We start from the raw sequence: 22,576 nt of genomic DNA, 5'->3' as shown, positions 1-22,576 counted from the left end.
TAATAACTCAGCTGCCCCTGGGCCTATTTCAATGATTTTATCACCAATCATCATTATCATTTAAAAATCATTTTTTTAAATGTCACTATTGAAAATTGAACGAATGTGTAACTGTTTCTATGATAATTAAATTTATCACCGATTGCCTGCGAAAAGCGATTTCTGTAACATAGATTTCAAAGTTGAATTCAATCCGGTCTCACCATACGGTGTTTATTCAATCACCACGTGGTGAGTGGTGGTGTTCTCCAGTATACCACGAAAGGCTGCCTGCAAGTAGCGAGCTGGAGCCCACATGAGCAACCATAGAAGGAGGAATAAGCCGGAATCAGTAGCTCTGCGTGAGTCGCTGTGGACCAACTTTGTCAGACTAAAGAGGATAAACAGAGAGAATCCCGCTCAAATTCCTATTCCTACAAAAAACGAAAGCTCCTGCAAATGAGATTTATTATATAAGACCACGTAGTCCTACGTCACCATTGCGTACAACCCCATAGGGCTGTCCCTTGTAGTTTTTTTTTCTCTTATGGTATTTTGAATCAATTGGACCCTCTTCAACTACTAGCCCCCTAACAATAGACTATTGTTAAACTCATAAAAAGTGAAATAATTACTTCCATTTTAGTTTGAGGCTTCACCAAGATCGCGTTCGAATAATATTCTGTGACGAACGAATTGGGTGGCGTTTATCCGAGACACTAAAAGTGACGGCATGAATGTATTTAGATGAGTTTGGAGTTTTCGGTGATTGAATGGGGGATTAGTGAGTTTTGAGAGTCACTTATTGGTCGGTTCAGATTGTTAGTTTTTTGTTCTGGAAATGCAGTAAACCTGTACTGAGTGAAGGTAATCTTGTGCCGGGATTGAATCACAGCTGACGGTCTTTCTGAGTGAAGATGATGGTTCTTAAGCCGCCAACTGAACGGAACAGACAGAATCGTTACAAAATGGAAAGGAAATTTTCTGAAAATCAATGCAATAAGGGAAAGTTCTCTAACGATCAATATTCACTAAATTTATCGAGTAAATTTTGTACAGTTTTGGTTCAATTTAACTTCTAGCTTAGGGTGTCCGTCTTATTTCGTCGTTCCCTACGCATTATTTACGTAATTTATTTCAATACAGGGTTAGAACATATATTTTGCCATAAATCATCACAAATATACTAATGAAAATTTATCTAAAATTATAGTTAGGATCTTGGGCCAAAAACTAGAGCACTACTGTTAAAACTGGCACACTTACCCTATATCCAAATGGTGATACATCAAATGACGTAAATGGATTATCGTATAGTACCGATAATTTTTGAATATTTGATGTACCGACTGTCCAAATTTCAGAAAGTTTGATGCACATGTTAAAAGTTACAACTTATTGGATAATTTTTGAAGGGAAAAAAACATCACCATGATTTACTTTTTTGTGTCACCAAGTACAAAACCACCTTCACAAGCTGTCTCGAAACGTCATTCCTCATTCCTAGCGGTGGCGCGAGTGCTGGCAATCCCGGGAAACGGTCTAGGCCTAAAGACAACAGTGACAGTGCGACAGCCGCGAAGAACCTGCTAGACAACAATCGGTTCTCCGTTCTAAAGGACGGAGCAGAGCCGGTGACGGTAACAACAGGACCGCCGAAAAAGGACAGAATACCACCTTTCTACGTGAAAGGCTTCCCTCCGGACTGCTGGAAAAATAAACTTTTACATCACGAAGGGCGTCCGGTGCACCATCCAGCTGTGCACGGAAGGATACAAATTGATGGTTCCTGTGTTGAACCATTCCAACGCGGTTCAGGCCATGCTGGACCAAGCACAGGTGGAGTACCTCTCCAACGACATCGAGGCTGTTAAGCCGTTCAAGGTTGTCCTGCCAGGACTATACGACATGGACACAGGCGTCCTCTTGGAAGAGCTGGTGGCTAATGGACTAAAGCCGGTCCAAATTCACAAGATGGCCCGCCACAACAAGGCCGTCAAGCACCGCGACCAGCTATACCTGGTCCACCTTGAGAAGAAGTCAACAACTTTGATGGACCTCCAGGGCATCCGCGTCCTGTTCAACATTGTGGTGAAGTGGGACCCAAGTAACAATTTTGGTTTTATGTCTGTAGACCACAATTTAGACTTGTAGAATGCTATAAAACTGCAATACAACCTGCAATGTTACTTGGGGAGTGGTACAAGCCGTTCAGCCGTGGAGTCACCCAATGCTCGAACTGCCTGCTATTCACAAAACCGACACCTGCGACAGACTCGATGAAGCCGATCCCATTTGCGCCAACTGCGGTGCTGCTCACAAAGCTACAAGCAAGGCCTGCCCGAAGCGCGCCGAGTACATTGAGATCCAGAAGCATCGACGAGAAACCAGCCCGGCCGCAAGAAGTTGCCGGAAATGAATGATCAGAACTTCCCACAGGTTCCACGACGACCGATTCCAATGCTGCCACCGCTGCCACTCAATCAACGATTGGCTTCTGCTCGTTCCACTGCTACTACTACTCAAGCTCAAACTTCCGGAGCCACTGCAAACTTAGGTCAACAGACGACTGCTGCTCCACAGCCGCAGGATCTCCCCACAGCCCCTGGGCTAAACTGACGTCAGGATGGACCGACCCTACCGCAGCCCGAAATCAACGATGGTTCTTGGTTCACCGCAGCGGAACTAATGATCATTTTCCTCAAGATGCACGACATTGCCAAAACCATTAAAAACAAATCCGACCAGCTTCAAGCTGTGGCTACCTTCATGTTCAGTTATGGACCGTGAGCTCATCAAAATCGCAAACTGGAACGCTTGCTCGCTCAAGAGCAAAATTATCGAGTTCATTGACTTCCTCAACGAACATAGCATCGACATCGCTATCATCACCGAAACTCACATGAAACCGGAGATGAACGTATTTATTCCTGGATTCCGGCTCGTGAGGCTGGATCGGACAAGCTCTGGAGGTGGTGGAGTGGCCATCGCTACCAGGAATAACATCTGCTGCCGGCTGTTACCGAGTTCAAAGCTGAATATGGTTGAAGCATTGGGAGTAGAAGTCTTCACACCCGTCGACCCCGTCACCATCATTGCGGCCTACTGCCCGAAACAAGCAAACGCCAGGGATGGATCCGCGGCAAACTTGCGGAGGGATATTGTCAAGATAACACGACGCCATACAAAATTCATCATCGCTGGTAACCTGAACGCCAAACATCAAGCTTGGGGCAACCAAAGGCGGAATCAAAACGGCACCATCCTTAACGACGACCTGCAAGAGGCTCACTACACTATCCTGGCGCCGGACACACCCACCCGGCTGAGTCGGTCTGGCGTGCACTCCATCATCGACATCTTCATCAGCAACATGGGAGACAAAATCTCGCAACCTATGACCCACCAGGAGCTGAGTTCGGACCACTATCCGGTGGTGGCCGAAGTGGCGGAAACGCCCGAAGACGTTGACCGGTGTCTGCATTCCATCGAGGAGGCGATATCCCGGGCCAGGGAACAACACGTGCCAGTATCCATACAGGTGAGCAATACTCTGAACCTTGACAGATCTACCAAAGATCTTATAAGACTCCGTAACACCATCCGAAGGCAGTACCAACGCTCTGGTCTGCCTGTCCTTAAGACCCACTGTAATCGCCTAACAAAAACCATCCAAGCCAGGATAGAATGGTGGACCTCAGGAACCAGGACTTTGCTAACAGGATTTTTCCAGAGGAATCCGAGATTACAGCTGACGAACTGTTGACCTTTATCAAATCATCTCAAAAAACATAAAGGCCCCAGGTTTCGACAACATCGTGAATCTGGAACTCAAACACTTGAGTTCCAGATTATACAACCATCTGGCACTGATTTTTTATCAGTGTTTCAGACTTGGGCCCTCGTGTTGGAAGTCAGCTAAAGTCATACCCATCCGGAAACCTGGGAAGGATCCGTCCTCTCTTTCAAGTTATCGACTAATCAGCCTTCTCTCAGGGTTATCAAAACTGTTTGAAAGAGCAGTCCACCACTGGCTCCTAACATCTGCCGAACAAAACAACATCTTACTCGAGGAACAGTTAGGTTTTCGGAAAGGTCATTCGACCGTCCACCAGCTGACTCGAGTGACAAACATTCTCAGACGAAACAAGTCTGTTTCGAAAACATCTGCCATGGCGTTGTTGGACGTTGAAAAAGCGTTCGACAATGTCTGGCATGATGGCCGGGTGTTCAAATTGCAGCAGTACGGTCTTCCAATCTTCCTAGTGAAGATAATAAACAACTTTCTATCGGACAGGACGTTCCAAGTCTCTCTGAATAGCATCACATCGGATGCTTTCAACATCGGTGCCGGGGTTCCACAAGGAAGCATCCTTGGCCCCATTTTATTCAACCTGTTCACCTCCGATATGCCGGCTCTCCCTGATGGTGGATCGTTGTCTCTGTTCGCAGATGACACATCCATCGTCTACAAGGGTAGGGTCATTGGAGCTCAGACTGCCAAACTTCAGAGAGACCTGGACGTCCTTTCTGAATATTTCAACAGCCGGAAGATCCGTATCAACGCGGCAAAGACCCAGGTCATCATCTTTCCACACTCTAAATCTCCCAGACTTGTTCCGTCTGAGAATAATAAGATCTGCTTAAACGGCTCAGTGGTGGAATGGTCCAAAGAGGTCGTGTACCTCGGGCTAACACTAGGCAGCACGCTTCTTTTCAGGGAGCACGTTGACAAAACCAAAACCAAGTGCAACATCTTGATAAGATCGTTGTATCCACTCATCAACAGGAGGTCTACCCTGTCCCTGAAAAATAAGCTTGCTGTCTACAAACAAATCATGCTTCCAGTAATAGAATACGGGATGCCAATCTGGGAGAGTTGCGCCAAATATACCACGCCTATCGTCTCACTGCCGCCACAACGTCACCACCGCCGAGGCAACAGCGGGTTCTAAGCCACCGCCGATAAAATGGTCTAATTTGAATGATGCCCATAGTGAACAATTCAGTGCTTTTGCAAGCAATGGCTTTAGCCGTCGATATCTCGCAAATAAAAGGTCATATCTTATAATTAACAATGGTACTTGGTAAAGGAAACATTCATCTACCTGTTGGTGTCATTAATTTTCATGAGTCAGCTTTTATTCACGACGGCTAAAGCTATTGTTTACAAAAGCAATTAAGACCCTTTGAAATGTTGTCACTGAATTATGATACCAATTTTCATGAGAATCGGAGAGAGTAAATTCTGATCGATTCGACAGTTGGAGTAGAACTGCTCAATGTTAAAATCATGATCACGATTTTTCAATTCATAATTCAAGTCACATCTTTCTGGGTATTTCGTAAGTGTATCCCTCCGAAAACAAAGCCACAAAAACTCCGGGCACATGTCCGTTTCATACATGCCATTCAGTAGCAAACATCATTTGCCACTTCCTGCAAACAGCCAGCGGATATCCTTACCAGGGTTCGCGTTCCTTCGCTGAAGGAGCCGGAATTGTATACGATATAATGGAACGGTCCAATTAATGACTGAACGCCATTGTTTTCCACGCTCTTACTGTGAACTGTGTTGTGCAAGTAAAATTCCGCATCGTCCGGTTGATGAGGTAAAGCGAATTCAAAAACATCCACCCACCGACCCACCACACCGTAGCGTAATAATCAAAGGAAAAATCGCAGGGATATTCACGCGATGGAACCAGCAGTTTCGAGGAAACATACAAGAACAAGAAGCACTACCCCCAATAAAAGCTGGAATTCTCGCAATGTTTTGCGGTTAATTTATGCGGAACGCAGTAATGGAACAAAAAGTGGATTCGAGGAAGAAAAAGAACGATAAAGATATCGAGGGGGTTTCTCTCGAGGGTTATGTCTTCTCGCAAAACCATTACGTGGAGTGCATTCGCTGTAAATGAAGTGCTGCTCTCTTAGCTGCCCATCGGCAATCGGCGTTGAATGGCTGCTTGCTGCGGACACTGTGTTGCAAGTAATTGGTTTTTAAATGGCATAATGAACTCTTTTGAAATCAACTTGTTCATTCAGTTATGGTGAAAAGCTACGCAGATGGCTTCAAGGCCATGCGGAGGAGGGCACAAGGAGGGATTTTAAGCCTATTCCAAGCAGGGATACTTTTCGCAGTAATTCAATTTTATAAATAATTGATGAATACGTGAACTTTGGTCTAATCTGCTGGAGCGTGACTTTAAAGCAATTTCCCTTGGAAATTTTTCGGGATGAAAAATTTCTTTAACTTCACACAACATATCATTCTACCAGCAAACATTACGATATGATTCTTGAAAGCTAACCACCGGACAAAATTAATGGTACTTTTTTGGGTTGTATACATCCGTTTCTATCCTCAAAACCATCCGAACGAAGCATTTATTCAGCAGTACCATCCTACACAAGCATGGCCCAGGCAGCGAATATGGCCATGTAGAAAAGCACTACGTGGGAACGTGTCATCCGTGTCGCTCTGACTGGATGTCACCCATCCGACATAGCACAGTTTTGCCTCCCAGCTCGAATCCAATGGTCAAATTTTGCATACATTTTCCCGACCGCGAAAGAAGAACAAACCAAACACACACACACACACAAGCACAAGCACGCGGCAGGGATAAGCGTAAATCATTCTCTTTGGCACGCCATCAGTTCCTCGACCGGAGAAGGACACACGCTACTGGAAAAAGGCTGACATTTTACCATCACCATGAGGACGCTTCGTTCCAGCTGGTAACAAATAGCAGCAAACGCGAGGCTGTGGAACTACGATGCTCTGCTGAATCATGCATTATGCTGTAGGAAATAGATTCATGCGGTTTACATATCCACTGACTGGATGGGTACGTGTGTGGTCTATGTGCCTGGTGCTACCGAGGAATTTTCCACCCGTCAGTGAGTCAGCGAAGAATCTTCCCGGACTAAAGCTGGGTTGATGCTGCCACATTATTCCCGGTGGAGCGAAGATTGCTCCCTTTGCTGGAAGGATTGAATTTGAATAGATTGATGTGATGGGTGTTCTCCCCAGTTTCAATGTCTGAGCTGCAGTAATGTAATCTTTCTGTCCAGGCCCCGACTTGTTTCGTCGTCCTCGAAAAACTGAATAATAAGCTCCTTCGATACATCCTTCAACCCATGCTCCGATCTTCTGTGAACTGCTGAATGTGCCCCAATTTCTTAGCTGCTTTTGTGAGGTGCCTTGTGGTGTTAAATTCATCCATTATTTTTTTTTGTGGTGTCCATAATTTGGGCAACACAGTTAAAATCTGTAGTTTTCCACTCCGTTTTTAATTACTTCTTCGAAATCCTTTGTTACACTCGTTTGCTCCTCCTGCGGTCCTAGCTGGAAAAGATGCCTCCTGACTCCTTGGTTGAATTCCTTAATTTTGACGTAGGATTACGTCTTGCGGCAACATATTAATCACATCGTCCGGCCATTTTCCACAGAGATGGCGCTGTTCCATATAGAAATTGAGAAAAGTTTGAATAATTCGCTTTCGGTGAAACCTCAGGTAAAAAAAAAAGTGAACGACAACCTAAATAAATTAGCCAGGGACTTTGACATACAGTTTTTTTCCCGGACAAGCTACAATTAAATAAAAATGATTATTCCCCATACTGTGTTACCTACTTTACTACCAGTTCCAAGAGAGCTAAACAAATTCAAATTCGAGAGAGAAAATTCTCTCTCACGAGCTCAATCTCTCAACATGCCATGTATTTTGATAACACTTGATTTGTGATTTCCCTTTCACAGATTACAAAATAGAGTACCTGTCACTACAAAACATGTCTGGTACCTCTACATATGTATTTAGTTTAACATTTGAAGTCCCACCTTTTTTACAGATACTGCACAAAAGATAATTTCTGCTCCGCTCCATTCATAAAAATCGGCGGGAAATTCTGTGAGAGGTAAACTATTTTGTGTGCAAAATTTGAAAAAAGGAGGGACTTCGAATATTAATCTAAATGCATATATAGAGGTACCAGACATGTTTTGCATTGCATTGTCCTGTGTGAACAATTAACGGAAAACAGATTATGCGTAGTTTCCGTAGATGTCACCGCAAACAACAGCAGTGCCATCTGATGGAACATGAATGCAGAAGCTTGACAAAATGATTAATTGGGGTTGCAATTTCATAAAACTAAAATTGACCGCATTACGAAAAGAAGTTAGGTTTTGACCACATATAACACTGTCAATAGCAGATGGATTTTAATTCTAAATAAGCCAAACGATTGGAAATGTATCTATCAATCTGCTAACATGAACACTTTAAAAATTTTCAATAGGTCACTATGGAAAAATACACAAATGTCCAACTGTTTCACATCGCTTTCCCTAACACAGATTTAAAAATCGAATTCGATTATTATTATTATTTAACTTTATTAAGGAGGCTTTCAGCCTTGGGCTGGTTCGCCTCCAACGATCGAATTCGATGCGGTCTCACTGAACGGTGCTCGTTCAATCAACGTGTGTGGTGTTGTCCGGTCGTCGGTGTCAGCAGCAGCAGTGCTTTCGGTGTATGGCGTTGAACATTGTTCTCTAGTACACAACGAAAAGCAGCCTGCAAGCAGCGAGCTGCAGAGCCCACATGAGCATCCATAGAAGGAGGAAGAATCCGCACCGCTATGGATCGGAAACAGTTTCTTCGTGAGTCGCTGCGGTCTATGCCAAGCGCGTCACCCTTGTTCCTAACAACATACAGCTCGCCAGCCTCATCCATGATGAAAAACCTAATAGCTCGGCATAACTCAACCATCACGGCAAGATGATCCTTTTCAGGACCACCATAAATTTGTTAAACAGGATGTTTTGGACATTTGTCAAGGTCATCAATCGGATGTCAGTTCCCGCAAGTAGCTAGCTATCAAGCCTCAACTTGGTATATAGAAGGTGTGGAATTGTAGGCCTGCATGTATTGGTGCAATTCGTTTTTCACTCGGCTTTCATTCTGCTTCGCACGATTCGTTTCTTTCGTTTACTCAATCGCCCTTGTAGCGACGTCATAACGTTTGCTTCGATCGGTATAGGAAATTTAATATGAATTATAGAATTTTTGTATGTTATCAAAATTTATGAAGGGTCTGCTACTAAATGTTGAGATAATATTTGAAGACAGGAACTGTTTCTGACCGGACAGTTTCAAACGAAGCAAGTTCGTCAGCAGCTGATTGCGGATGGAATCGTTGTATTTCTCGTGACATTTCAATCTACATGCGCAAGCCGGCTTAACCCTCCGAGATGGCAATTTTGTTCCATCAGACCGAGTGTAGCTGAGACCTTTCGACAGTGAGCATGCATAAGGGCGAATACGCGATGATCGATTCTCTTCATTGACTTTCTCTTTGCATTGCTCCAGCTAAGCGAAACAATTTTCTAGAATTTGTTCAATCCAGAGTAGTAACAGGTTGTATTTGCTATCAAAAGCAACAGGAAACGCACCGAGAAACGTTAAATCTAGCGAGTTATTAACAAAAGAGACGAAGAGAATCGATCATCGCGTATAGGCCCTTATGCATGCTCACTGTCGCTTTTTCCTTTTGAGTTTTGTTGTACTTCCGGATGTTTGCTTTTTTCTCCTGCCGCTCTTGAAACTCTAATTCCAATGCTTCGGCACCGGAAACGTTGAACGCAGATTTAGTGTCCTGTTCAATTTGACTATGCCCTGCGACTGGCAATTGGTCTGTTGAAAAAAGCATTTTATTGAAGAAAGAACCTTATTTGTATAAAATTTAAGAAAATACCATGCGCCGGTACGAGATGGCGATGAATCTAAGACTGAGGATTTACGATTTCGTCGAGAATCTTCAACGAATCCAGCATCGGAATCATCAGAAGAGTGATCACTGTCTATATTCTGATATTCTTCAAAATATTCGTAGATGGACAGTTCGTTCAAAAGCGTTGGATCACCTTCCTGCTCATTTGGTTCATCTTCTGGATCCTGGAGGAGATCAGCATGATGGGCACCGACGGAATCATTGCGATGCTGATCGGCGGTCAGAGATATTGATGGCTGCAGTTCGGATTCCACATCAAAAAATCTGCGTTTTTACTCTGTCTAGTAACTGATGCCTCACCTGTAACGTATAATTTTTAGAAACAGTTCAATTAAAAAAAAATTAAAAAAAAATACCTTGCGCCATGACGATGTCATTCAAGGGCGATAAACCTTCTACCGTTTCTGAGACTTCACGTTTCCGAGGTAAAGGCCCATAAATTTTTTTGAAGTTTTTGGATGATGGGGGCTCATTCATAGTGGCAATCGACATACCTTTACCGGTATTATCCAGGTTAACTTTCGGGTTTGTATAAGCATTAGCATGAAGAATAACAGCACGCTTTTGGACGGATGTTCGCCAAAATGTATCATGCAAGTTATCAAGTCCGAGAGACTCGGTTTGCCTATCATGTTGGTTAAAGTTTGCGGTACGTAAATTCAGTGGGATGACTGGTGACATCGTTTCCTTCTTGGTTTCCTCTGATTTTCGAGGGAGTGCTAGGTCGATTACTTTGGTGGAATCAGCGCGTGTGTGAGGTCCAATCGATAAATCCAGTGGAGTTTCATCAGCAGTTAAAGTACTCGCAACAGAAAGATCCAACGGATTAATTAACTTTTTTAACTCCATTCGAGGGTCAGATCGAGCGTGGATAGGAGTCGACACATGTCGATGCGGTAAAACTCGTTCGAAAAATGAAAATGAAAGAAGCGTTGTTTCGTTTCTTGAATTGTTCATAAGGTTTTCTGGAACAAAAGTGAAAAATCAATTTCAATAACACATTGTTTAGGCCCAATCAAAATAAAGTTTAACAGGCAGATAGTTTGACAAAAATCAGAAAAAGGACATCTAAAGTACTTACCACCAGAATATACATCAGACCGGATGCCGTCATCCGGTTGCCGTGAAACATCAGAATTCTGAGAACGAGAAGCATCATTGTGTATGTTCAGATCCTGTTCTGGGGGCATTTCATTTGCCGGCGAGTTTAGCGAAACGGTTTCAACTTCTTCGTAGTACCCGACGCAGGGAAATTGGGTCATAATCGCCGAAGGAACAGCAAACTGTTTTGACCCTGGTTGTGGATCGTGAAGCTGAGTGGCTGCGCCTAAAAAAATATTTTCAACTACGTTTTCATCATGAATATCAACAAAAACATACTAGCAGCAGCTGTATTGCATCAAAATCCATTTTGAATTTATTCGGAAGCAGCACGACGCAACTGCTGGTTCAAATTTTCGATTTTCATTTGAACATGTGACGTTTCACTGTTAGCGTATCTGCGGTTTGCGTGTTATTTTCAATTTTTGACACACTAGGGTATATCTAAACCTTTTTCAAAACATTGAAAGAAGAACACATACGGCGGTAATTAAATTTATTTTTTCGTCGATGATTAAGTTTCAAACTTCGTTTCGCAATTACTATAGAGTAAAGCATGCTATTTTCAACCGGATCGAGAAAAAAACTCGATTTATTTATTTTTGCGACTTACGTCCTTTTGAAAAGTCATGCTTGAATTAATTGATTATTGAATATCACACTGTGTATACCATGAAAAAGCAGCCTGTTTGTGAGTTCCAAAAAACATGCAGCTCGCCAGCCTTATCCGTGTTGAACACCCTAATAGCTCAGCATTACTCAATCATAACGACAAAACGGTCCTTTTCAGGACCACCATAAATTTTGTAGAGTATGTTTTTTTTTGACGTTGGATAACGTCTTTCGGCAACATATTGGGGGTGCAATTTCAAAAATCCAAAATTGACCGCATTACAAAAAGTGGTTAGGTTTTGACGACATATAACTCTGTCAATAGCGAATGGATTGTAATTCTAAACAAGCCAATAGCTCAGCATTACTAAACCATTACGACAAAACGGTCCTTTTTAGGATCACCATAAATTGTTGTTGTTTAAGAGTTATAACCATTGAACGCTCGCTCGCCTTGCTGCCAGCCACATCACCTTCGAAGCTCTTTGATTCCCAGCAACAAAACCTTTGTGGTCAAATGCGTCAAATGTTGCCATCAGAAAACGAGGCGTTTTCGTGATGGGAACAGTGGTTTCCCTAACACAGTCGCCGAATATTCATTAAAATAGCACAAACGTAGGTACCATCCGGTAGGCTCAGATTCTGTGATTGATGTGTTTTTCCTAATGCATATTTCATTTCCGCACCGCAATCATCTCAAAGAACATCGAGGAAAAATTTCCACAGTATTGTCTTAACTAGCTTCCAAGCTTCCAACCCATCGGTCCTTTTCAGGACCACAAATGACTGATAAAAGAGTTAACTAAAGAATAAGAGCTTGAATCCAAGACATAGCGTCCAGGATTGGCTTGTACTACATGGACATTTACAGAGCACCTCAAAAACAGAACTCTCAAATTGCTTCCGAATTTCAACTTATCGAACTTTTTCACTGATAACGAGTTAAGAAATCAATTTAGGGTAACTGATGATGGTTGGACCTATTTAGGCTGGTTTCACACGACGTCAACATTCATGTCGTATTTTTTATGAATTCAACATGTAATTATGAAAAATGCGTGATTAGGGGAATGATATACCTTTCTTGTTTCTAATAATAACATAAAAAGTTAAATATTATGAACAAATGATTTCATAAAACGTTTTTATTAAGCAAAGAATTATGATCTTGGTTGGACCTAAAAAATGATGATGGTTGGACCTATTTGTGCAAATGATAGTTTAGCCCATATTTGTTCAAAACCTTTGTTTAGAGCTTATTGGTATTATGAAAAAAACCCTTTTTATATAGTTTTTATGAAATTGCTATTTAAAAAATCAAGAAATTTGAGTTTAACTTCGTTTTTAAAAAAGTTCACTTTCCACGCATTAGCTATTCATCATGGCTCATTTTCTCGGAAATCATTGACTCGCTTTGAAAAAATTTTAACGTCAAACTATAGGTATTGTGGTCCCATTGAAAGCTATCGAATATTTTTGGAATCGGTCAACTGGTTCCGGGTATATGGAACATGGACCTAAATTTGACATGGAAGGAATAAAACCTATCATGTGATTATTCACATTACTTCGGAATTCGATAACAAGATCAATAACAAAATTGAGTGCCTTGGGCCACATTGGCCACTTCCGGGCATGTTCTGAGTGCCCCCGGGGAATTTAGGGGCTTAAAATGGCAGAATATCAGAACTTAATTCTGGTTTTATAGTTTTTATTTTTCTCCTAGGAGTTTTTTTTTTTCGGAAATAAGTTTCAGTTAGCAATTTTTAGAGTTGGTTGGAAATGCTAACATGAAGCTTTAGTGTGATATTTTATTAGCTAAATAATGATCTCTGAAGTCATCGTACAGGTTAGGCAAAAGATATGCGTCTGACTTTAAAAACTGTCGCATTAATGGCCCTTCGCTCATTTTCAAACTTCTATTCGATTTGCATACTGCCGTACTCTAACGGAACTATCCATCTACCCTCTTTTAAAGATCATTCTCTAGCTAATAAATTATTACACAAAAGCTTAATTTTAGCATTTCCAACCAACTCTGAAAATCGCTAACTTCACGTATGAAGTAACATAAAAACACTTTGAATGTAGCAATTTTTAGTTTGTTAACATTTTTTTCAAGTTAATTCGCACACAGAAGGTGTATGAGAAGTGCTTAAGGGGAGGTTTACTTGGATTTGGCTGAAAAACAGGAGAATGAAAAGACATACGAACTTCCTGTTTCGATAATTATATTTGTCCACTATTCTTGAATACTTGGAAATTTTTTGAAGGTAAAAAAAAACAAAATGGCGGCTCAAAATGGCGGCTCGCGTGGAGGAGTGTCAGTCAGGTTTTGCTGCAGAACTTCGAGTGCACACCCTCTGGTGGTGAACTGAAATGAATTTTTTTTTATTGTGGTTAAAGTTGATAATATTCCCTATGGCTTATACCTAACTAGAACGAAATCCGACAAAAATTGACCAAATTATGGACATTTGAAAATTTAGTGCTTTTTTAACCCCTTTTTTCTCACTTCGACCTTGCTTAAAAAATAGTAACTAACACTTTTTTTTCATTTTAGGTATAAGCCATACAAAAAATAGTATCCTTCAAAGTGCAATTTTCCGATTGTAAATCGGATCATTTGTTCAAGCCCTATGCTCTAAGTTGTTATAAAAAAAATGGTTTCGAGAAAAACGCGTTTAAAGTTTTTGTAGCGTCCCTCAGCGCGCATGACAAAGGTTCACTCAAAGCGCCATAACTCGCTAAATATGTTTCGGATCGTAAAATCCTTTTGGCCACATATTCTACACACTTGTAGCTTTCATTTTATGCAAAAAAAATAATTTTTTTTTTTTAAATCCAGGTAAACCTCCCCTTAATATTAACAGATTCTTTCGGTGCTTTCGTGGTAGTTCGGAAATCGGTGATTACCCTTTCAGCCAACCTGACGATGGAATTCCTCCTTTAAATTTACACCCAACTAATGACTCAAGGTCTTCAGCAGCTTCCAAGACCTTTTTGGTCGTCTTGGGACTGCCAGAAGCAGCGCGCATACAAACCCAATCCCCTAGCTGGTTCTCCAAATCAACACTCAACACTATTCCCCTTCCATATTTCTTGCCGTGGCTTCCCTTAATTTTTGCGTGAAGTGTCGTTTTCGGAATATTGTACCTTTTTTGTGCCTGATACGCGGTAAGTGATTTATTTCTTACTAAAAGAACAGCCTCTTGAAGATTTTCGACCGTATAACTCTTTTCTTTAGCCATTTTTTCAATCGAAGAAACTGATCACTCGGCCAAAACGAAATCGAATTTCAAATCAGCTGCGCATGAAGGATGTAAGCAAACCGAAGCGCACCTAGCGGCCGTCTTAGGAAACACATAGGTCCAACCATCATCATGCGTAGGTCCAACCATGATCATATTTATCTATTTGAATTTCGTCAATTATTCAAACATTTTAGTGAAACCAATGGATAAATGGCGTACTAACGTGTTGTTTACACCTTAAAGCAGTATTTTACTGCATGAAAATAAAAATAAATGTAAAAAATATTCCTTTTTTGTATGTTTGAAAGTAAGGCATGATGACGAGCTAATGCGTGGAAAGTGAACTGTTTTGAAAACACATTGAAACTCAATTGTTTTGAAGTTTTTTCAATAAAACACCCATGCAAATTGAACAAAGAGAGTTTTTTACAATAGTTAAGTGATCTTTGAAAATAAAAAATTAGCGAAGATTGACTAAACTAGCGATTGAAAAAATAGGCCAACCATCATCTCAACCCTTGAGAGTTTCTTTTGACCCAGACAATATTGCTGTATTCTCCACCTGGAACTTTCCCAGAAATTATCATCAAATTATCAGTCCTATCTACAACAGTCACCGATTTGCATTGGGTAAAATGAGTATGTGTTCAAGTATTTTTGTTTTAAAGTCTGTACACATATCAGCTTGTATTGATAGTAGGATTTTAAATTTCAAGCAGCCATGGACGTGAAAATGGAGCATGTCATATATCTGTATAAAATCGTGTGTTATCTTTTTGAAACTTCGTAAAAATGAAATATTTATTTTTCGCATCATTATAGAGGTAAAAAGGAACCATGCGTGGAAAATCCGTTCAATATCAGAACATAGACGCATCGCCAGGTCTCCAAAAGTGCTGAAACTAAAACGTGCCTACCAGCTGTGCTTAATTTTCGAGACAAATGTTGCTGGTAATTAAAGGTAAAGGGAGAGAGATTTTAATTAAAGTATGCTAAGTTGAAGTTTATACATTAAACTGATACAAAATTTGAAATTTTTGCTCCACAATGTTCAAACGGTTTCAAATCGGGTCCTGATTAGCCTCCGAAAGTTCAAACTCATTTGATAAGAAACTGACTTGGCACAAACCATTTGAAGTTTATATGGAAATTACTATGGGAAAACAAAACTTTTCGTTCATTGTATTCTAGCCCTTTTACATATTGTACTGTTAATAAATTTTACGGCTATTGTTATGGAAATTTTTATCGGCTACAATTTTGCAGAAAATAGTTTTTCAGCCAAACGTCAAATTAAATAGTTATTAATGGTTTAAGAGATTGATAATCTTATGGCAAGATTAAGCACCTGCATTGTAGGCAACACTGTATTCTGCAGTGTGACATAGTAGCCATGATTTGTGCCCTCTATACTACGCGCCATAAACACCAATGTTGCACAGTTGATTGAGCATAATCATAAGACATCAGTAACTTGCATCATTAATAATTTTTGTTCCTTAGATTTGATCGAAAAGTGGTCTTGAACAAACTTGTAGCTAAGAAAATTTTCAACAAGCGCAGTTATCATTTTTTAATTCTGAGTTCAAATTTTGGGAGGCTTATCAGGACCCAATTTGGAACCGTTTGAACACTGTGGAGCGAAAATTTCAAATACATGTACACACTTAGAAATAACTAATTTTACACGTGACGGAATCCATCTTTGACGTAAAGGATCAGACGTAAACAAATTCGCCATATAAAATTAAGTGCTCCGAGACTGAAAAGTTTATTGCTCGACGGAAAGTACGTTTGATTGAGTTGAGTTTTGTGTCTGTTAAGACTCAATTTTATGTTAAAATTGACGCTCGTAAATGTCAGTCTCAGAGCACCTAAATTTACATGAATTTTTCTAAGTGTGTAGTATATCTGGAATATACTGATATCAAAAATTCATGCAAACGTTCAATCGTTGACCATTTTTAAAAGTGTCAGTTATTCCGAATCACCCTATACATTTATTGATTAGGGGCTGTTCATAAACTACGTAGACAGTTTAGGGGGGGGGGGGGGGTTGAGAATTATCCACGGCCCATACAAATTTTAAATTTTTTGTATGGATAATTGTCTACGCAGGGGGAGGGGGGGTCAAGAATCCCAAAAAAACTGTCTAGGTAGTTTATGAACAGACCCTTATCTTCATCGACTTTCTCTTTGGATCATCACAGTCGTGTTAATATATCAAACTGAACATTGCATTTGGTCCTACGTAACACTGAGAGATTCTCTTCGTAGACTTTCTCTTTGCATCCCCACGGTCATTCCCAGATATTTTCAGCAGACATATCGATAAAAGAAGCTATTAACAAAAGAGAAAATCGACGAAGAGAATCGATCAATGTTACTTAGAACCTAATGCAATGTTCAACTTGATATTTACGGATATTTTCGACACACAGTTCAATTGAAGAAGCAACAATCTAGCATATATTACGCAAAGACGGCAGGAAACGTTTTTGTAACAGAGTTATTTACCAAAGAGAGAGCCGATGAAGAGAATCGATCAATGTATATTGGTCTATTTGAAAAGTGACGCGAGAATTTCATCGAATGCTTCTTCTAGAAGACGTTCTGGCTTTCACGGTAGCTTCTTTGGCTTCCGCTGGGAAGTTCCTTTAACTTCATCAGCAATTTTCTTAAAACTTTCTTAAGTATGTTTGGCTTTGAATGTAAATTTGATCTGATTTCACCGGAATTTTTTTCAGGCCAACCCCGGAAATTTATACTGGCTTTACTTGGAAAATTCTTCTGACTTCTCCTGGAACATTATTCCGATTTCCTTTAGAAAATCTTTAGACTTACTCTGGAAGTGTCTTCAAACTATTTCCTTAGAAGTTTCTTATGATTCTTCTTGGAAATTTCTTATAACTTTCACCCAAAAATCCATCTTAAATTATTTCCTGGCAAATTGGAACAGATTCCCGGGAATCAGGAAATGAGTTTTTTTTTTGTTGGTAAATTGGAATGGTTTCTCGGGGTTTGTGCTAGGTAGAAAACCCTAGTGGTGATATACATTTTTATCTTATCATGGAAAACATAGAATCTTCAAAAATGTTTATGGTTATTTGTTCGGAGCAAAATTTTTAATATTAAGTTTAATTTAAAATTATTTTTTTGTTAAATCTAACTATTTTTAACAAACCGGGAAAACTATCATGGTCAACCTGAAAAAAGGGGAGTTCCAATTATTAAATCTAGTGACCATCTTGGTCTAAACATTGTACTTGCAGGGTCTAACTCTTTTCGCAAAATGCCGTTTGGTATACAGTCGTTTGGTATAATAGTTGTTTGGCATAATGCCATCTACATACATACATTTATTTGTACAACATCACATTTAAGATAAGACATAATCAACAATAGTACGCCACAATACTTGGTTTGCGGCTGCTGCTCTCCATCCTCGATCATGCCCAATGCTCGCTAGATCACGCTCTACCTGGTCTGTCCATCGTGCTCTCTGCGCTCCACGCCTTCTTGTGCCAACCGGATCAGTAGCGAACACCAACTTTGCAGGGTTGTTGTCCGGCATTCTTGCAACATGCCCTGCCCACCGCATCCTTCCGGTTTTGGCCACCTTCTTGATGCTGGGTTCGCCGTAGAGTGCAGCGAGCTCGTGGTTCATTCTTCGCCGCCACTCACCGTTCTCCTGCACACCGCCGAAGATCGTCCTTAGCACACGTCGCTCGAAAACTCCGAGTGCTTTCAAGTCCTCCTCGAGCATAGTCCATGTCTCGTGTCCATAGAGGACCACCGGTCTTATTAGCGTTCTGTACATGGTACATTTGGTGCGGGGGTGAATCTTTTTTGAACGTAGTTTCTTCTGAAGCCCTAATGATGCGCCTTCGTATTTCATGACTCGCATTGTTGTCAGCCGTCAGTAAGGATCCAAGATAAACCCTCCACCACCTCGAAAGTATCCCCGTCTATCGTGACATTACTTCCTAGACAAATCCTGTCATGTTCGGTTCCGCCTACTAGCATGTACTTTGTTTTTGACGCACTCACGACCAGTCCAACCTTTGCTGCTTCGTGTTTCAGGCGGGTGTATAGTTCTACCACCGTTCCAAATGTTCTTGCGATAATGTCCATGTCGTCCGCAAAGCACACAAATTGACCGGATTTCGTGAAAATCGTACCCCGGCTGTTGAGCCCGGTTCGTCGCATTACACCTTCTAGAACGATGTTGAAGAGTAGGCAGGAGAGTCCGTCACCTTGTCGCAGTCCCCGGCGAGATTCGAATGAACTGGATAGTTCACCCGAAACCCTTACGCAGTTTTGCACACCGTTCATCGTTGCTTTGATCAGTTTGATCAGCTTCCCAGGAAAGCCGTTCTCGTCCATGATTTTCACGGCATTTCTGGAGTATTTGCCGTACGGTGAAGATCAAGACCGTTGTCGATCGGCCGTCAATGAAGCCGGCTTGATAACTTCCCACGAACTCGGTCATTTTAGGTGATAGACGACGGAAGATGATCTGGGATAGCACTTTGTAGGCGGCATTCAAAATGGTGATCGCTCTGAAGTTCTTACATTCCAAATGGTCGCCTTTCTTGTGAATGGGGCAGATTACCCCCTCCTTCCACTCGTTCGGTAGCTGTTCTGTTTCCCAGATCCTGACTATCATCCGGTGCAGGCAGGTGGCCAACTTTACTGGGCCCATCTTGATGAGTTCAGCTACGATACCATCCTTACCAGCTGCTTTGTTGTTTTTGAGCTGCTGAATGGCATCCTTAACTTCCCTCAGCGTGGAAGTTGGGTCAGTTCCGTCCTCTGCTGCACTGACGTAGTCGTTTCCTCCATTGGTCTCCCGTGCCTACGTTCTCCTCGCCATTCAGGTGCGCATCGAACTGCTGCTTCCACCTTTCAATCACCTCACGTCCGTCCGTCAAAAGGCTCCCGTCCTTATCCTTGCACATTTCGGCTCACGGCACGTTGCGGGATGCGTTGAGCTTCTGGTAGAACTTCCGTGTTTCTTGGGAACGGCACAGCGGTTCCATTTCCTCGCACTCCGCTTCTTCCAGGCGGCGTTTTTTTCTCCCAAAAGATGCGGGTCTTATGTTTCCGCTTCTGTTTATACCGTTCCACGTTCTGTCGGGTTCCATGCTGCAGCATTACCACCCGCGCTGCGTTCTTCTCCTCCAAAATCGCTCTGCACTCCTCGTAGAACCATTCATTCCGTCGACTTCATTCATTCCGTCGACTGGCAACGCTGCTTCGAGATTCTGCGCGTATGCTAAGGCGACATCCGGTTGCTTCAGTCGCTCTAGGTTGTACCGTGGCGGGCGTCGGTACCGTACATTGTTGATGACGGAAAGTTTTGGGCGCAGTTTGACCATCACCAGGTAGTGGTCAGAGTCGATGTTAACGCCACGATAGGTCCTGACGTCGATAATGTCGGATAAGTGCCCTCCATCAATCAGAATGTGATTCCGTCTGCTGTGGTGATCTCCAGGTGTAACGATAGGGGAGGCTGTGTTGGAAGAAGGTGCTACGTATGGCCATGTTCTTGGAGGCGGCGAAATCGATGAGTCGTAGGCCGTTCCCGTTCGTCAGCTGGTGGGCGCTAAACTTTCCAATCGTCGGTCTGAATTCCTCCTCCTGGCCTACCTGAGCGTTTAGGTCTCCTATGATGATCTTGACGTCGTGGCTTGGGCAGCGATCGTACTCGCGGTCTAGCTGCGCGTAAAATGCGTCCTTGTCATCATCAGTGCTTCTGGAGTGAGGGCTGTGCACGTCGATTATGCTAAAGTTGAAGAATCGGTCCTTGATCCTCAACCTGCACATTCTTTTGTCGATCGGCCACCAACCGATCACGCGCTTCTGCGTTTCGCCCATCACGATGAAAGCTGTGCCCAGCTCGCGTGTGTTGCCGCAACTCTGGTAGATGGTATGAATACCTCTAAACGTTCGCACCATGCATCCTGTCCAACACACCTCCTGCAGCGCTACGATGCCGAATCCACGGTTCTTCAGTAGATTGGCGAGTATTCGGGTGCTCCCAATGAAATTGACAGATCGACAGTTCCACGAGCCGAGTTTCCAATCGCAAGTCCTATTTCGTCACTGGGGTCGTTGCCGTTGGTCTCGGTTCGTATTCTTCTGTTGCTGATTTTCTGACACAAAATGTCGCATTACTGATAGTAGGCTCTCAATTAATAACTAAGGAAATGCATCAACAATACTAAAGTGTGTCCCACATCAAATTGCATCACGGGAAAAACACTGTAGAAAATTATTTAGCAGACCGATCTTTTTTAGAACTTTCAGCCAAGAAAATGTAACCCATTAGTAAGCTTTTGGCATATTTATTTCATTGAACTTCAATACCATAACCGTACGTTCGCACTTTACGCTTAATTCCACTCATTAGGTTCTGTAACACATCTGGCTTCAGCTTCTTCTGTACGGAAACTCACTTTTTCTTCATGTCTTCCTCAGATTCGATCTTCTTGGGATGTTTCAGTTGTGCCTGCTTTATAATAGCCCAGTATTTTTCGAAGGGCCTTAGTTCCGGTGTGTTGCGAGGGTTCATGTCCTTGGGTACAAAATAGTGGTGAATAGTGGCACGAAGCTAGATCCGGCCAGAAGATCGTAGGGTCGTCGTGTTGCTTCAACAGAGGAAGCAGACGCTTCTGTAGACACTCCTTGCGGTAGATCTCCCCGTTTACAGTCCCGGTAGTCACGAACGGTGCACTCCGTTTGCCACATGAGGACATCGCTTGCCAAATCATGTATTTATTGGCAAACTTTGAAAGTTTCTGCTTCCTTACTTCCTCTGGAACATCAAACTTGTGCTGGCGGTGAAGAACAGTAGCCCCGAAAGCTACCGGAAGTCCGCTTTGACGTAAGTCTCATCATCCATGATGAGACAATTAGGCTTTGTCAGTATCTGGGTGTACAGGCCCGTGACTTTCCAACCGTATTTTGCCGTTCGTCACGGTTTGGAGCCTTCTGCACTTTGTGCACATGCAGTCCCTCCCGGTCCTTGGTTCTCTGGACGAAAAACTTGGACACGTTCAACTTTTTGGCCACATCCCTGACGGAAGCATTTCCACGCAAATTTTCATGAGAAATTACCCAATGGGTAATTTTCTACAGCGTTTTTTTCCGTGGTGCAATTTGATGTGGGACACCCTTTACGTTGAGAGCCGAAAAAACGCTCGCCGCACAAGCGTGAATGCCAAGAAAAAGTCATATCTGGATAGTAACTATTGAGAACTGTTCTTCAAAAGTATGTTCATCAATTAGTGAATGGACTTTGATTATCTGCTCAAGCTTATCAAGCATGAGCTTCTGTATTTCTGTGTGTGAAAACTTTCATGAAGATCTAGTGCAATTCTGTCAGAAAAGAACAACTCCATCTGATAGTCCATGTTGCTTGCATTGTAGTTTACAGCAAAATATGAATGCAATAAAGGAAGTTTTCCGCATGTGGTTTCTTCTGCTTCATAACTTTGATGCTCTGATACGAACTTGTGCCTGCTCTCAACTTAGTGTTCGTTGAAGCTGTTTCACAGTTGTTTGAGAGTTTTCTATGCCAACCAATGCATGAATTTGAGCACGGGAAATCGAGTAATCGAACCCACCGCCTTCGGCTTCTCAATACCGATCCAAAACTGACTCTAAGGATAGGTCTGAGGCTTCGGATGTGGTTTGTCCATATTACGATTACGAAAAACTAGAACCATCTTCGGAAAAGGAAGCAACGGCTGCAATGGACATGAAATTGATTCCAGTTGCTGAGCAATAACTCAATGAAACTTTAGCAATTGAGATGCCTT

General features: G+C 42.1%; 2 protein-coding genes across 4 annotated transcripts in view; one reads left to right on the top strand and one right to left on the bottom strand.

Annotated features, from left to right (window-relative positions):
- Positions 1-22,576, top strand: part of smog — a 309,749-nt gene that overhangs the window by 15,452 nt on the left and 271,721 nt on the right. The gene's annotated exons all lie outside the window — the stretch shown is intronic.
- LOC135703686 (uncharacterized) lies at positions 5,913-10,764 on the bottom strand. The gene is made up of 5 exons (XM_065224964.1): positions 10,278-10,764; positions 10,073-10,083; positions 9,794-10,019; positions 9,529-9,686; positions 5,913-5,960 (listed from the first exon to the last, which is right to left on the bottom strand). The coding sequence occupies exons 1-5, from the start codon at positions 10,738-10,740 to the stop codon at positions 5,913-5,915; spliced, it is 906 nt and encodes a 301-aa protein (XP_065081036.1). The 5' UTR covers positions 10,741-10,764.

Source organism: Ochlerotatus camptorhynchus, unplaced genomic scaffold, assembly GCF_037179485.1.
Source record: "Ochlerotatus camptorhynchus isolate MF236.1 unplaced genomic scaffold, CSIRO-AGI_Acam_v1.1 ptg000220l, whole genome shotgun sequence".
Classification (NCBI taxonomy): domain Eukaryota; kingdom Metazoa; phylum Arthropoda; class Insecta; order Diptera; family Culicidae; genus Ochlerotatus; species Ochlerotatus camptorhynchus.
The sequence above is the reverse complement of the archived record's forward strand: the minus strand, read 5'-3'. Positions and strand labels throughout refer to the sequence as shown.

Bases quoted from the DNA above. Each gene is read 5' to 3' on its own strand.
- LOC135703686 (XM_065224964.1), bottom strand. From the start codon at position 10,740: ATGAACAATTCAAGAAACGAAACAACGCTTCTTTCATTTTCATTTTTC. The intron at 9,687-9,793 runs GTAAATCCTCAG...TTTTTTCAACAG, and splicing joins TGAAGATTCTCGACGAAATC to ACCAATTGCCAGTCGCAGGG. The intron at 5,961-9,528 runs GTGAGCATGCAT...CTTGCAACACAG, and splicing joins CTCAAAAGGAAAAAGCGACA to TGTCCGCAGCAAGCAGCCAT.